The 15,544-nt window shown below is 49.9% G+C and overlaps 1 protein-coding gene across 1 annotated transcript in view; it reads right to left on the reverse strand.

Annotated features, from left to right (window-relative positions):
- Positions 1-9,928: 9,928 nt before the first annotated feature.
- Positions 9,929-15,544, reverse strand: part of LOC135536332 (adipocyte plasma membrane-associated protein-like) — a 46,098-nt gene continuing 40,482 nt past the window's right edge. The window contains exon 9 of the mRNA XM_064962686.1: positions 9,929-13,073. Coding sequence (XP_064818758.1) covers positions 12,867-13,073 — 207 coding nt within the window. The 3' untranslated portion in view covers positions 9,929-12,866. The remainder of the gene's footprint in view (positions 13,074-15,544) is intronic.

Raw genomic sequence — 15,544 nt, forward strand, 5'->3', positions numbered from 1 at the left:
GAGGCTCTTGGGTCCACTGCAGCATCCACCGAGAGGCTCTTGGGTCCACTGTAGCATCCACCGAGAGGCTCTTGGGTACACTGTAGCATCCACTGAGAGGCTCTTGGGTACACTGTAGCATCCACCGAGAGGCTCTTGGGTCCACTGTAGCATCCACAGAGAGGCTCTTGGGTCCACTGTAGCATCCACCGAGAGGCTCTTGGGTACACTGCAGCATCCACCTAGAGGCTCTTGGGTACACTGCAGCATCCACCTAGAGGCTCTTGGTTCCACTGCAGCATCCACAGAGAGGCTCTTGGGTACACTGCACCATCCACAGAGAGGCTCTTGGGTCCACTGTAGCATCCACAGAGAGGCTCTTGGGTACACTGCAGCATCCACCTAGAGGCTCTTGGGTACACTAGCATCCACCTAGAGGCTCTTGGGTCCACTTTAGCATCCACCGAGAGGCTCTTGGGTCCACTGTAGCATCCACCGAGAGGCTCTTGGGTACACTGCAGCATCCACCTAGAGGCTCTTGGGTACACTAGCATCCACCTAGAGGCTCTTGGGTCCACTGTAGCATCCACCGAGAGGCTCTTGGGTACACTGCAGCATCCACTGAGAGGCTCTTGGGTACACTGCAGCATCCACCGAGAGGCTCTTGGGTACACTGTAGCATCCACCGAGAGGCTCTTGGGTCCACTAGCATCCACCAAGAGGCTCTTGGGTCCACTGTAGTACACTGAAGTTTTCTTTACTGACCATCATTTTCACTTGTCTGATCGCTTGATGATGACGAGTTTCTCACACGACTGGTCTGTCTGGGTGATGTTTTTCTCACCTGAATGTTCTGAATCTAGGATTACAGGGACTATCCTCAACTATCCGCAACTATCAATGTGCGGGACAAAATTGAGGCTATGATTAAGAAGTTGGAGCTCCTCTCTGTCTGCATTAACAAGGACAACACACAGGTCTTTCCATCGTTGTATGATTTTTTTGTGTGCAAATGAACTCAAGCTAATGGACAATGTCAAATGTGATATAGTTAAGCACCTGAGTGAGTTGGGTGCTCAATTACGCAGGTAATTTCCTGAAACAGATGACAAAAACAACTGGATTTGTTATCCCTTTCATGTCCTGCCTCCAGTCCACTTACCGATATCTGAACAAGAGAGCCTCATCGAAATTACAACAAGCGGTGCTGTGAAAATGTAATTTAATCAGAAGCCACTGCCAGATTTCTGGATAGGGCTGCGCTCAGAGTATCCTGCCTTGGCAAATCCTGCTGTTTAGACACTGAAGCCCTTTATATTATTTGTGCACATACAGTGGGGCAAAAAAGTATTTAGTCAGCCACCAATTGTGCAAGTTCTCCCACTTAAAAAGATGAGAGACCTGTAATTTTCATCATAGGTACACTTCAACTATGACAGACAAAATGAGGAAGAAAAATCCAGAAAATCACAGTAGGATTTTTTATGAATTTATTTGCAAATTATGGTGGAAAATAAGTATTTGGTCACCTACAAACAAGCAAGATTTCTGGCTCTCACAGACCTGTAACTTCTTCTTTAAGAGGCTCCTCTGTCCTCCACTCGTTACCTGTATTAATTTTTTTGCCCCACTGTACCTATGTGAGAGTGGATTCTCGGCCCTCATTAGCATGAAAACTAAATACAGACTGTGTGGAAAATGATTTGACTGAGACTCTCCAATACAACACAACATTAATCTGTGGGGAGTTATTCACCATTTTCAATGAACAAATAGGGTGGTTAAAGATGGTTAAATAATGAGCAAAATTGATTATTATTATTTGTGCCCTGGTCTGATAAGACCTCTTTCTCACTTCCCACGAGCCGGGTTGTTACAAACTCAGGTTGAATAGAGGGGGTAGGCAGCTGGAGGTTGAATAGGGGGGTAGAATAGAGGGGATAGGCAGCTGGAGGTTGAATAGAGGGGATAAGCAGCTGGAGGTTGAATAGAGGGGGTAGGCAGCTAGAGGTTGAATAGAGGGGGTAGAATAGAGGGGATAGGCAGCTGGGGGTTGAATAGAGGGGGTAGGCAGCTGGAGGTTGAATAGAGGGGGTAGGCAGCTGGAGGTTGAATAGGGGGGTAGAATAGAGGGGATAGGCAGCTGGAGGTTGAATAGATGGGGTAGAATAGAGGGGATAAGCAGCTGGAGGTTGAATAGAGGGGGTAGGCAGCTAGAGGTTGAATAGAGGGGGTAGAATAGAGGGGATAGGCAGCTGGAGGTTGAATAGAGGGGGTAGGCAGCTGGAGGTTGAATAGAGGGGGTAGAATAGAGGGGATAGGCAGCTGGAGGTTGAATAGAGGGGGTAGGCAGCTGGAGGTTGAATAGAGGGGGTAGAATAGAGGGGATAGGCAGCTGGAGGTTGAATAGAGGGGGTAGAATAGAGGGGATAGGCAGCTGGAGGTTGAATAGAGGGGGTAGGCAGCTGGAGGTTGAATAGAGGGGTTAGGCAGCTGGAGGTTGAATAGAGGAGGTAGAATAGAGGGGATAGGCAGCTGGAGGTTGAATAGAGGGGGTAGAATAGAGGGGATAGGCAGCTGGAGGTTGAATAGAGGGGGTAGAATAGAGGGGGTAGGCAGCTGGAGGTTGAATAGAGGGGGTAGGCAGCTGGAGGTTGAATAGAGGGGGTAGAATAGAGGGGATAGGCAGCTGGAGGTTGAATAGAGGGGTAGGCAGCTGGAGGTTGAATAGAGGGGGTAGAATAGAGGGGATAGGCAGCTGGAGGTTGAATAGAGGGGGTAGAATAGAGGGGATAGGCAGCTGGAGGTTGAATAGAGGGGGTAGGCAGCTGGAGGTTGAATAGAGGGGGTAGAATATAGGGGATAGGCAGCTGGAGGTTGAATAGAGGGGGTAGGCAGCTGGAGGTTGAATAGAGGGGGTAGAATAGAGGGGATAGGCAGCTGGAGGTTGAATAGAGGGGGTAGAATAGAGGGGATAGGCAGCTGGAGGTTGAATAGAGGGGTAGGCAGCTGGAGGTTGAATAGAGGGGGTAGGCAGCTGGAGGTTGAATAGGGGGGTAGAATAGAGGGGATAGGCAGCTGGAGGTTGAATAGAGGGGGTAGAATAGAGGGGATAAGCAGCTGGAGGTTGAATAGAGGGGGTAGGCAGCTAGAGGTTGAATAGAGGGGGTAGAATAGAGGGGATAGGCAGCTGGGGGTTGAATAGAGGGGGTAGGCAGCTGGAGGTTGAATAGAGGGGGTAGGCAGCTGGAGGTTGAATAGGGGGTAGAATAGAGGGGATAGGCAGCTGGAGGTTGAATAGAGGGGGTAGGCAGCTGGAGGTTGAATAGAGGGGGTAGAATAGAGGGGATAGGCAGCTGGAGGTTGAATAGAGGGGGTAGAATAGAGGGGGTAGGCAGCTGGAGGTTGAATAGAGGGGGTAGGCAGCTGGAGGTTGAATGGATGGGGTAGAATAGAGGGGATAAGCAGCTGGAGGTTGAATAGAGGGGGTAGGCAGCTAGAGGTTGAATAGAGGGGGTAGAATAGAGGGGATAGGCAGCTGGAGGTTGAATAGAGGGGTAGGCAGCTGGAGGTTGAATAGAGGGGGTAGAATAGAGGGGATAGGCAGCTGGAGGTTGAATAGAGGGGGTAGAATAGAGGGGGTAGGCAGCTGGAGGTTGAATAGAGGGGGTAGAATAGAGGGGGTAGGCAGCTGGAGGTTGAATAGAGGGGGTAGGCAGCTGGAGGTTGAATAGAGGGGGTAGGCAGCTGGAGGTTGAATAGAGGGGTTAGGCAGCTGGAGGTTGAATAGAGGAGGTAGAATAGAGGGGATAGGCAGCTGGAGGTTGAATAGAGGGGTAGAATAGAGGGGATAGGCAGCTGGAGGTTGAATAGAGGGGGTAGAATAGAGGGGGTAGGCAGCTGGAGGTTGAATAGAGGGGGTAGGCAGCTGGAGGTTGAATAGAGGGGGTAGAATAGAGGGGATAGGCAGCTGGAGGTTGAATAGAGGGGGTAGGCAGCTGGAGGTTGAATAGAGGGGGTAGAATAGAGGGGATAGGCAGCTGGAGGTTGAATAGAGGGGGTAGGCAGCTGGAGGTTGAATAGAGGGGGTAGAATAGAGGGGGTAGGCAGCTGGAGGTTGAATAGAGGGGGTAGGCAGCTGGAGGTTGAATAGAGGGGGTAGAATAGAGGGGATAGGCAGCTGGAGGTTGAATAGAGGGGTAGGCAGCTGGAGGTTGAATAGAGGGGGTAGAATAGAGGGGATAGGCAGCTGGAGGTTGAATAGAGGGGGTAGAATAGAGGGGGTAGGCAGCTGGAGGTTGAATAGAGGGGGTAGAATAGAGGGGGTAGGCAGCTGGAGGTTGAATAGAGGGGGTAGGCAGCTGGAGGTTGAATAGAGGGGGTAGGCAGCTGGAGGTTGAATAGAGGGGGTAGGCAGCTGGAGGTTGAATAGAGGGGTAGGCAGCTGGAGGTTGAATAGAGGGGGTAGGCAGCTGGAGATTGAATAGAGGGGGTACGCAGCTGGAGGTTGAATAGAGGGGTAGAATAGAGGGGGTAGGTAGCTGGAGGTTGAATAGAGGGGGTAGGCAGCTGGAGGTTGAATAGAGGGGGTAGGCAGCTGGAGGTTGAATAGAGGGGGTAGGCAGCTGGAGATTGAATAGAGGGGGTACGCAGCTGGAGGTTGAATAGAGGGGTAGAATAGAGGGGGTAGGCAGCTGGAGGTTGAATAGAAGGGATAGGCAGCTGGAGGTTGAATAGAGGGGGTTGAATAGAGGGATAGGCAGCTGGGGGTTGAATAGAGGGGGTAGGCAGCTGGAGGTTGAATAGAGGGGGTAGGCAGCTGGAGGTTGAATAGGGGGTAGAATAGAGGGGATAGGCAGCTGGAGGTTGAATAGATGGGGTAGAATAGAGGGGATAAGCAGCTGGAGGTTGAATAGAGGGGGTAGGCAGCTAGAGGTTGAATAGAGGGGGTTGAATAGAGGGGATAGGCAGCTGGAGGTTGAATAGAGGGGGTAGGCAGCTGGAGGTTGAATAGAGGGGGTAGAATAGAGGGATAGGCAGCTGGAGGTTGAATAGAGGGGGTAGGCAGCTGGAGGTTGAATAGAGGGGTAGAATAGAGGGGATAGGCAGCTGGAGGTTGAATAGAGGGGGTAGAATAGAGGGGATAGGCAGCTGGAGGTTGAATAGAGGGGGTAGGCAGCTGGAGGTTGAATAGAGGGGGTAGGCAGCTGGAGGTTGAATAGGGGGGTAGAATAGAGGGGATAGGCAGCTGGAGGTTGAATAGAGGGGGTAGAATAGAGGGGATAAGCAGCTGGAGGTTGAATAGAGGGGGTAGGCAGCTAGAGGTTGAATAGAGGGGGTAGGCAGCTGGGGGTTGAATAGAGGGGGTAGGCAGCTGGAGGTTGAATAGAGGGGGTAGGCAGCTGGAGGTTGAATAGGGGGTAGAATAGAGGGGATAGGCAGCTGGAGGTTGAATAGAGGGGGTAGGCAGCTGGAGGTTGAATAGAGGGGGTAGAATAGAGGGGATAGGCAGCTGGAGGTTGAATAGAGGGGGTAGAATAGAGGGGGTAGGCAGCTGGAGGTTGAATAGAGGGGGTAGAATAGAGGGGGTAGGCAGCTGGAGGTTGAATGGATGGGGTAGAATAGAGGGGATAAGCAGCTGGAGGTTGAATAGAGGGGGTAGGCAGCTAGAGGTTGAATAGAGGGGGTAGAATAGAGGGGATAGGCAGCTGGAGGTTGAATAGAGGGGGTAGGCAGCTGGAGGTTGAATAGAGGGGGTAGAATAGAGGGGATAGGCAGCTGGAGGTTGAATAGAGGGGGTAGAATAAAGGGGGTAGGCAGCTGGAGGTTGAATAGAGGGGGTAGAATAGAGGGGATAGGCAGCTGGAGGTTGAATAGAGGGGGTAGGCAGCTGGAGGTTGAATAGAGGGGGTAGGCAGCTGGAGGTTGAATAGAGGGTTAGGCAGCTGGAGGTTGAATAGAGGAGGTAGAATAGAGGGGATAGGCAGCTGGAGGTTGAATAGAGGGGGTAGAATAGAGGGGATAGGCAGCTGGAGGTTGAATAGAGGGGGTAGAATAGAGGGGGTAGGCAGCTGGAGGTTGAATAGAGGGGTAGCTAGCTGGAGGTTGAATAGAGGGGGTAGAATAGAGGGGATAGGCAGCTGGAGGTTGAATAGTGGGGTAGGCAGCTGGAGGTTGAATAGAGGGGGTAGAATAGAGGGGATAGGCAGCTGGAGGTTGAATAGAGGGGGTAGAATAGAGGGGGTAGGCAGCTGGAGGTTGAATAGAGGGGGTAGGCAGCTGGAGGTTGAATAGAGGGGTAGAATAGAGGGGATATGCAGCTGGAGGTTGAATAGAGGGGTAGGCAGCTGGAGGTTGAATAGAGGGGGTAGAATAGAGGGGATAGGCAGCTGGAGGTTGAATAGAGGGGGTAGAATAGAGGGGGTAGGCAGCTGGAGGTTGAATAGAGGGGGTAGGCAGCTGGAGGTTGAATAGAGGGGGTAGGCAGCTGGAGGTTGAATAGAGGGGGTAGGCAGCTGGAGATTGAATAGAGGGGGTACGCAGCTGGAGGTTGAATAGAGGGGTAGAATAGAGGGGGTAGGTAGCTGGAGGTTGAATAGAGGGGGTAGGCAGCTGGAGGTTGAATAGAGGGGGTAGGCAGCTGGAGGTTGAATAGAGGGGTAGGCAGCTGGAGATTGAATAGAGGGGGTACGCAGCTGGAGGTTGAATAGAGGGGTAGAATAGAGGGGGTAGGCAACTGGAGGTTGAATAGAAGGGATAGGCAGCCGGAGGTTGAATAGAGGGGGTAGAATAGAGGGGGTAGGCAACTGGAGGTTGAATAGAGGGGTTGAATAGAGGGATAGGCAGCTGGAGGTTGAATAGAGGGGGTAGGCAGCTGGAGGTTGAATAGAGGGGTTGAATAGAGGGGGTAGGCAGCTGGAGGTTGAATAGAGGGGGTAGGCAGCTGGAGGTTGAATAGAGGGGGTAGGCAGCTGGAGGTTGAATAGAGGGGGTAGGCAGCTGGAGGTTGAATAGAGGGGGTAGGCAGCTGGAGGTTGAATAGAGGGGGTAGGCAGCTGGAGGTTGAATAGAGAGGGTAGGCAGCTGGAGGTTGAATAGAGGGGGTAGAATAGAGGGGATAGGCAGCTGGAGGTTGAATAGAGGGGGTTGAATAGAGGGATAGGCAGCTGGGGGTTGAATAGAGGGGGTAGGCAGCTGGAGGTTGAATAGAGGGGGTAGGCAGCTGGAGGTTGAATAGGGGGTAGAATAGAGGGGATAGGCAGCTGGAGGTTGAATAGATGGGGTAGAATAGAGGGGATAAGCAGCTGGAGGTTGAATAGAGGGGGTAGGCAGCTAGAGGTTGAATAGAGGGGTAGAATAGAGGGGATAGGCAGCTGGAGGTTGAATAGAGGGGTAGGCAGCTGGAGGTTGAATAGAGGGGGTAGAATAGAGGGGATAGGCAGCTGGAGGTTGAATAGAGGGGGTAGGCAGCTGGAGGTTGAATAGAGGGGGTAGAATAGAGGGGATAGGCAGCTGGAGGTTGAATAGAGGGGGTAGAATAGAGGGGATAGGCAGCTGGAGGTTGAATAGAGGGGGTAGGCAGCTGGAGGTTGAATAGAGGGGGTAGGCAGCTGGAGGTTGAATAGGGGGTAGAATAGAGGGGATAGGCAGCTGGAGGTTGAATAGAGGGGGTAGAATAGAGGGGATAAGCAGCTGGAGGTTGAATAGAGGGGGTAGGCAGCTAGAGGTTGAATAGAGGGGGTAGGCAGCTGGGGGTTGAATAGAGGGGGTAGGCAGCTGGAGGTTGAATAGAGGGGGTAGGCAGCTGGAGGTTGAATAGGGGGTAGAATAGAGGGGATAGGCAGCTGGAGGTTGAATAGAGGGGGTAGGCAGCTGGAGGTTGAATAGAGGGGGTAGAATAGAGGGGATAGGCAGCTGGAGGTTGAATAGAGGGGGTAGAATAGAGGGGGTAGGCAGCTGGAGGTTGAATAGAGGGGTAGAATAGAGGGGGTAGGCAGCTGGAGGTTGAATGGATGGGGTAGAATAGAGGGGATAAGCAGCTGGAGGTTGAATAGAGGGGGTAGGCAGCTAGAGGTTGAATAGAGGGGGTAGAATAGAGGGGATAGGCAGCTGGAGGTTGAATAGAGGGGGTAGGCAGCTGGAGGTTGAATAGAGGGGGTAGAATAGAGGGGATAGGCAGCTGGAGGTTGAATAGAGGGGGTAGAATAAAGGGGGTAGGCAGCTGGAGGTTGAATAGAGGGGGTAGAATAGAGGGGGTAGGCAGCTGGAGGTTGAATAGAGGGGGTAGGCAGCTGGAGGTTGAATAGAGGGGGTAGGCAGCTGGAGGTTGAATAGAGGGGTTAGGCAGCTGGAGGTTGAATAGAGGAGGTAGAATAGAGGGGATAGGCAGCTGGAGGTTGAATAGAGGGGGTAGAATAGAGGGGATAGGCAGCTGGAGGTTGAATAGAGGGGTAGAATAGAGGGGGTAGGCAGCTGGAGGTTGAATAGAGGGGGTAGCTAGCTGGAGGTTGAATAGAGGGGGTAGAATAGAGGGGATAGGCAGCTGGAGGTTGAATAGAGGGGTAGGCAGCTGGAGGTTGAATAGAGGGGGTAGAATAGAGGGGATAGGCAGCTGGAGGTTGAATAGAGGGGGTAGAATAGAGGGGGTAGGCAGCTGGAGGTTGAATAGAGGGGGTAGGCAGCTGGAGGTTGAATAGAGGGGGTAGAATAGAGGGGATATGCAGCTGGAGGTTGAATAGAGGGGTAGGCAGCTGGAGGTTGAATAGAGGGGGTAGAATAGAGGGGATAGGCAGCTGGAGGTTGAATAGAGGGGGTAGAATAGAGGGGGTAGGCAGCTGGAGGTTGAATAGAGGGGGTAGGCAGCTGGAGGTTGAATAGAGGGGGTAGGCAGCTGGAGGTTGAATAGAGGGGGTAGGCAGCTGGAGGTTGAATAGAGGGGGTAGGCAGCTGGAGATTGAATAGAGGGGTACGCAGCTGGAGGTTGAATAGAGGGGTAGAATAGAGGGGGTAGGTAGCTGGAGGTTGAATAGAGGGGGTAGGCAGCTGGAGGTTGAATAGAGGGGGTAGGCAGCTGGAGGTTGAATAGAGGGGGTAGGCAGCTGGAGATTGAATAGAGGGGGTACGCAGCTGGAGGTTGAATAGAGGGGTAGAATAGAGGGGGTAGGCAACTGGAGGTTGAATAGAAGGGATAGGCAGCCGGAGGTTGAATAGAGGGGGTAGAATAGAGGGGGTAGGCAACTGGAGGTTGAATAGAGGGGGTTGAATAGAGGGATAGGCAGCTGGAGGTTGAATAGAGGGGGTAGGCAGCTGGAGGTTGAATAGAGGGGGTTGAATAGAGGGGGTAGGCAGCTGGAGGTTGAATAGAGGGGGTAGGCAGCTGGAGGTTGAATAGAGGGGGTAGGCAGCTGGAGGTTGAATAGAGGGGGTAGGCAGCTGGAGGTTGAATAGAGGGGGTAGGCAGCTGGAGGTTGAATAGAGGGGGTAGGCAGCTGGAGGTTGAATAGAGAGGGTAGGCAGCTGGAGGTTGAATAGAGGGGGTAGAATAGAGGGGATAGGCAGCTGGAGGTTGAATAGAGGGGGTAGGCAGCTGGAGGTTGAATAGAGGGGGTAGAATAGAGGGGATATGCAGCTGGAGGTTGAATAGAGGGGGTAGGCAGCTGGAGGTTGAATAGAGGGGGTAGAATAGAGGGGATAGGCAGCTGGAGGTTGAATAGAGGGGGTAGACAGCTGGAGGTTGAATAGATGGGGTAGACAGCTGGAGGTTGAATAGATGGGGTAGGCAGCTGGAGGTTAAATAGAGGGGGTAGGCAGCTAGAGGTTGAATATAGGGGGTAGGCAGCTGGAGGTTGAATAGAGGGAGTATGCAGCTGGAGGTTGAATAGAGGGGGTAGGCAGCTGGAGGTTGAATAGAGGGGGTAGGCAGCTGGAGGTTGAATAGAGGGGGTAGGCAGCTAGAGGTTGAATATAGGGGGTAGGCAGCTGGAGGTTGAATAGAGGGGATTGAATAGTGTTCTGTGTCTCTACTGGTCCTAGTGGAGAACCTGTCAGAGCAGGAAATCATGAGGAAGAGCTCCTCGCCCCCCTCGGGAGGTCGTCAGATGCATCCTTAGACAGATCTGGACAGAGAAACCATTCAAAACATTATGCAGCTCTCTAAAATCATCCTTAGACAGATCTGGACAGAGAAACCATTCAAAACATTATGCAGACAGAGAAACCATTCAAAACATTATGCAGCTCTCTAAAATCATCTTTCGACAGATCTGGACAGAGAAACCATTCAAAACATTATGCAGCTCTCTAAAACCATCTTTAGACAGAGAAACAATTCAATACATTATGCAGACAGAGAAACCATTCAAAACATTATGCTACTCTCTAAAATCATCTTTCAACAGATCTGCACAGAGAAACCATTCAATACATTATGCAGCTCTCTAAAATCATCTTTCGACAGATCTGGACAGAGAAACCATTCAATACATTATGCAGCTCTCTAAAATCATCTTTTGACAGATCTGGACAGAGAAACCATTCAAAACATTATGCAGCTCTCTAAAATCAGTGACAGGTGACACCATTGACTGTCTTCAGATCAGCAGAGTCCGATATTAGAACAGTATTACAGAGATGCTTTATGAGTCCACAGAACAGTATTACAGACTATTACAGAGATGCTTTATGAGTCCACAGAACAGTATTCCAGACTATTACAGAGATGCTTTATGAGTCCACAGAACAGTATTCCAGACTATTACAGAGATGATTTATGAGTCCACAGAACAGTATTCCAGACTATTACAGAGATGCTTTATGAGTCCACAGAACAGTATTCCAGACTATTACAGAGATGCTTTATGAGTCCACAGAACAGTATTCCAGACTATTACAGAGATGCTTTATGAGTCCACAGAACAGTATTCCAGACTATTACAGAGATGATTTATGAGTCCACAGAACAGTATTACAGACTATTACAGAGATGCTTTATGAGTCCACAGAACAGTATTCCAGACTATTACAGAGATGCTTTATGAGTCCACAGAACAGTATTCCAGACTATTACAGAGATGCTTTATGAGTCCACAGAACAGTATTCCAGACTATTACAGAGATGATTTATGAGTCCACAGAACAGTATTCCAGACTATTACAGAGATGCTTTATGAGTCCACAGAACAGTAACATTGTGATATTATTGGTGTTCTTTATTAAATGGTCTTTCAGATTAGTTACGGCAAGATATAACCATGTTATGATCATTTAAAACATCCTTCCTTGTCGTCTGGTGGGCCAAAAACATTCCTTCCCCTGTATGGGTCTGAGGAGACACTGACCACTACTAACTACAGCTGGGTTAGACAGACCCCTACAACAGCATCTGGTCCCTGTATGGGTCTGAGGAGACACTGACCACTACTAACTACAGCTGGGTTAGACAGACCCCGACAACAGCATCTGGCCCCTGTATGGGTCTGAGTAGACACTGACCACTACTAACTACAGCTGGGTTAGACAGACCCCTACAACAGCATCTGGCCCCTGTATGGGTCTGAGGAGACACTGACCACTACTAACTACAGCTGGGTTAGACAGACCCCGACAACAGCATCTGGTCCCTGTATGGGTCTGAGGAGACACTGACCACTACTAACTACAGCTGGGTTAGACAGACCCCGACAACAGCATCTGGTCCCTGTATGGGTCTGAGGAGACACTGACCACTACTAACTACAGCTGGGTTAGACAGACCCCTACAACAGCATCTGGCCCCTGTATGGGTCTGAGGAGACACTGTCCACTACTAACTACAGCTGGGTTAGACAGACCCCGACAACAGCATCTGGTCCCTGTATGGGTCTGAGGAGACACTGACCACTACTAACTACAGCTGGGTTAGACAGACCCCTACAACAGCATCTGGCCCCTGTATGGGTCTGAGGAGACACTGTCCACTACTAACTACAGCTGGGTTAGACAGACCCCTACAACAGCATCTGGTCCCTGTATGGGTCTGAGGAGACACTGACCACTACTAACTACAGCTGGGTTAGACAGACCCCTACAACAGCATCTGGTCCCTGTATGGGTCTGAGGAGACACTGACCACTACTAACTACAGCTGGGTTAGACAGACCCCTACAACAGCATCTGGCCCCTGTATGGGTCTGAGGAGACACTGTCCACTACTAACTACAGCTGGGTTAGACAGACCCCTACAACAGCATCTGGCCCCTGTATGGGTCTGAGGAGACACTGTCCACTACTAACTACAGCTGGGTTAGACAGACCCCTACAACAGCATCTGGCCCCTGTATGGGTCTGAGGAGACACTGACCACTACTAACTACAGCTGGGTTAGACAGACCCCTACAACAGCATCTGGCCCCTGTATGGGTCTGAGGAGACACTGACCACTACTAACTACAGCTGGGTTAGACAGACCCCTACAACAGCATCTGGTCCCTGTGTGGGTCTGAGGAGACACTGACCACTACTAACTACAGCTGGGTTAGACAGACCCCTACAACAGCATCTGGTCCCTGTATGGGTCTGAGGAGACACTGTGGAACCAAATGATCTGTATTAAAATGTCCCAGATCAACAGGAATCTGTCTGTATGGAGTGAAAAGGATACCTGGTTGTGATTGGCAGTAGAGCCAGAACCAGAGTATCTCTGCTCCAGTCTCTGGACACCCCACAGTCTCTGGACACCTCAGTCAGTTAACTTCCAGCCCCCCCCCCCAGGCCTAGTATGAGAGGCCTGCTACAGTCTCTGGACACGTCACAGTCAGTTAACTCCCCCCCCCAACCTTTCCATTACTAGTCCAACGCTCTAACCACTAGGCTACCCTGCCGTATGAGAGGCCTGCAGCAGAAGTTAGTGGTTAGCTCCAGTCCTCCAGGACAGGAAGGAAGGGCAGGTCGGTGCTACCCAGGTAGATTCTCCCCTGGTGGGAGAACACGTCGCTGACGGCCCAGGTCAGGCTGCCTGTAGGGTCATGGAGACTCCCCAGCACCTCCCCTTCCCCGTCCAACTCCAACACTAGGCCGTATCTAGGCAACAGCATGTTGTACCAGCTCAGAGGAACCACCTGGAAGAAAACAGAACACAGGCTCCAGGCTTTAATATGGCATTTTATCATAGAAAGACACTGGACAAAACATTAAGAACACCTTCCTCATATTGAGTTGCTCCTCCCCTTTAGCCCTCAGAACAGCCTCAATTCATTGGGTCGTGGACTCCACAAGGTGTCAAGAGTTCCACAGGGATGCTGGCCCATGTTGACTCCAATGCTTCCCACAGTTGTGTCAAGTTGGCTGGATGTCCGCTGGGTGGTGGACCATTCTTGACACACACAGGAAACTGTTGAGTGTGTAAAACCCCGCAGCGTTGCAGTTCCTGACACAAACTGGTGCGCCTGGCACCTACTATCAGAACCCGTTCAGAGGCACTTAAATCTCTGGCCTCTGCCATTCACCCTCTGAATGGCACACATACACAATCCATGTCTCAAGGCTTAAAAATCCTTCTTCAACCCGTCTCCTCCCCTTCATCTACACTGATTGAAGTGGATTTAACAGGTGACATCATTAACTACTTTGCAGACAGAGTTCAGTGTGTCAAATCGGAGGGCATGCTGTCCGGTCCTCAGGCAGTCTCTATGGGGGTGCCACAGGGTTCAATTCTTGGACCGACTCTCTTCTCTGTATATATCAATGATGTTGCTCTTGCTGTGGGCGATTCCCTGATCCACCTCTACGCAGACGACACCATTCTGTATACTTCTGGCCCTTCTTTGGACACTGTGCTATCTAACCTCCAAACAAGCTTCAATGCCATACAACACTCCTTCCGTGGCCTCCAACTGCTCTTAAACGCTAGTAAAACCAAATGCATGCTTTTCAACCGTTCGCTGCCTGCACCCGCACGCCCGACTAGCATCACCACCCTGGATGGTTCCGACCTAGAATATGTGGACATCTATAAGTACCTAGGTGTCTGGCTAGACTGTAAACTCTCCTTCCAGACTCCTATCAAACATCTCCAATCTAAAATCAAATCTAGAGTCGGCTTTCTATTCCGCAACAAAGCCTCCTTCACTCACGCCGCCAAACTTACACTAGTAAAACTGACTATCCTACCGATCCTCGACTTCGGCGATATCATCTACAAAATAGCTTCCAACAATCTACTCAGCAAACTGGATGCAGTTTATCACAGTGCCATCCGTTTTGTCACTAAAGCACCTTATACAAGTCCATGCTAGGTAAAGCTCTGCCTTATCTCAGTTCACTGGTCACGATGGCAACACCCACCCGTAGCACGCGCTCCAGCAGGTGTATCTCACTGATCATCCCTAAAGCCAATACCTAATTTGGCCGCCTTTCGTTCCAGTTCTCTGCTGCCTGTGACTGGAACGAATTGCAAAAATCGCTGAAGTTGGAGACTTTTATCTCCCTCACCAACTTCAAACATCAACTATCTGAGCAGCTAACTGATCGCTGCAGCTGTACATAGTATATCGGTAAATAGCCCACCCAATTTTACCTACCTCATCCCCATACTGTTTATAATGATTTACTTTTCTGCTCTTTTGCACACCAATATCTCTACCTGTACATGACCATCTGATCATTTATCACTCCAGTGTTAATCTGCTAAATTGTAATTATTCGCCTACCTCCTCATGCCTTTTGCACACAATGTATATAGACTCTCTTTTTTTCCTACTGTGTTATTGACTTGTTTATTGTTTACTCCATGTGTAACTCTGTGTTGTCTGTTCACACTGCTATGCTTGATCTTGGCCAGGTCGCAGTTGCAAATGAGAACTTGTTCTCAACCAGCCTACCCGGTTAAATAAAGGTTAAATAAATAAAAAGGGATCATAGCTTTCACCTGGATTCACCTGGTCAGTCTATGTCATGGAAAGAGCAGGTGTTCTTAATCTTTTGTCCACTAAGTGTATATTCCTGGAAACATCCACCAGAACACAAAGGGTACTTTACTATTAGTATTATACCACTGTACTATAATATTACTATAGCATCGTACATTCCAGAACAGTACTGTTTACATACATTATCTCCTCTAGAACACCATGTTGCTGTCTGAATTATCTCTTGTATTTTTCTCTACTAGAACACCATGTTGCTGTCTGAATTATCTCTTGTATTTATTTCCTCGAGAACACCATGTTGCTGTCTGAATTATGTCTTGTATTTATCTCCTCTAGAACACCATGTTGCTGTCTGAATTATCTCTTGTATTCATCTCCTCAAGAACACCATGTTTCTGTCTGAATTATCTCTTGTATTTTTCTCTACTAGAACACCATGTTGCTGTCTGAATTATGTCTTGTATTTATCTCCTCTAGAACACCATGTTGCTGTCTGAATTATCTCTTGTATTTATCTCTACTAGAACATAGGAAAAACGCCAAGGGGGTGAATACTTTAACAAGGCACTGTATCATGTTGCTGTCTGAATTATGTCTTGTATTTACCTCCTCTAGAACACCATGTTGCTGTCTGAATTATCTCTTGTATTTATCTCTACTAG

Source organism: Oncorhynchus masou, unplaced genomic scaffold, assembly GCF_036934945.1.
Source record: "Oncorhynchus masou masou isolate Uvic2021 unplaced genomic scaffold, UVic_Omas_1.1 unplaced_scaffold_596, whole genome shotgun sequence".
Taxonomy (NCBI): Eukaryota; Metazoa; Chordata; class Actinopteri; order Salmoniformes; family Salmonidae; genus Oncorhynchus; species Oncorhynchus masou.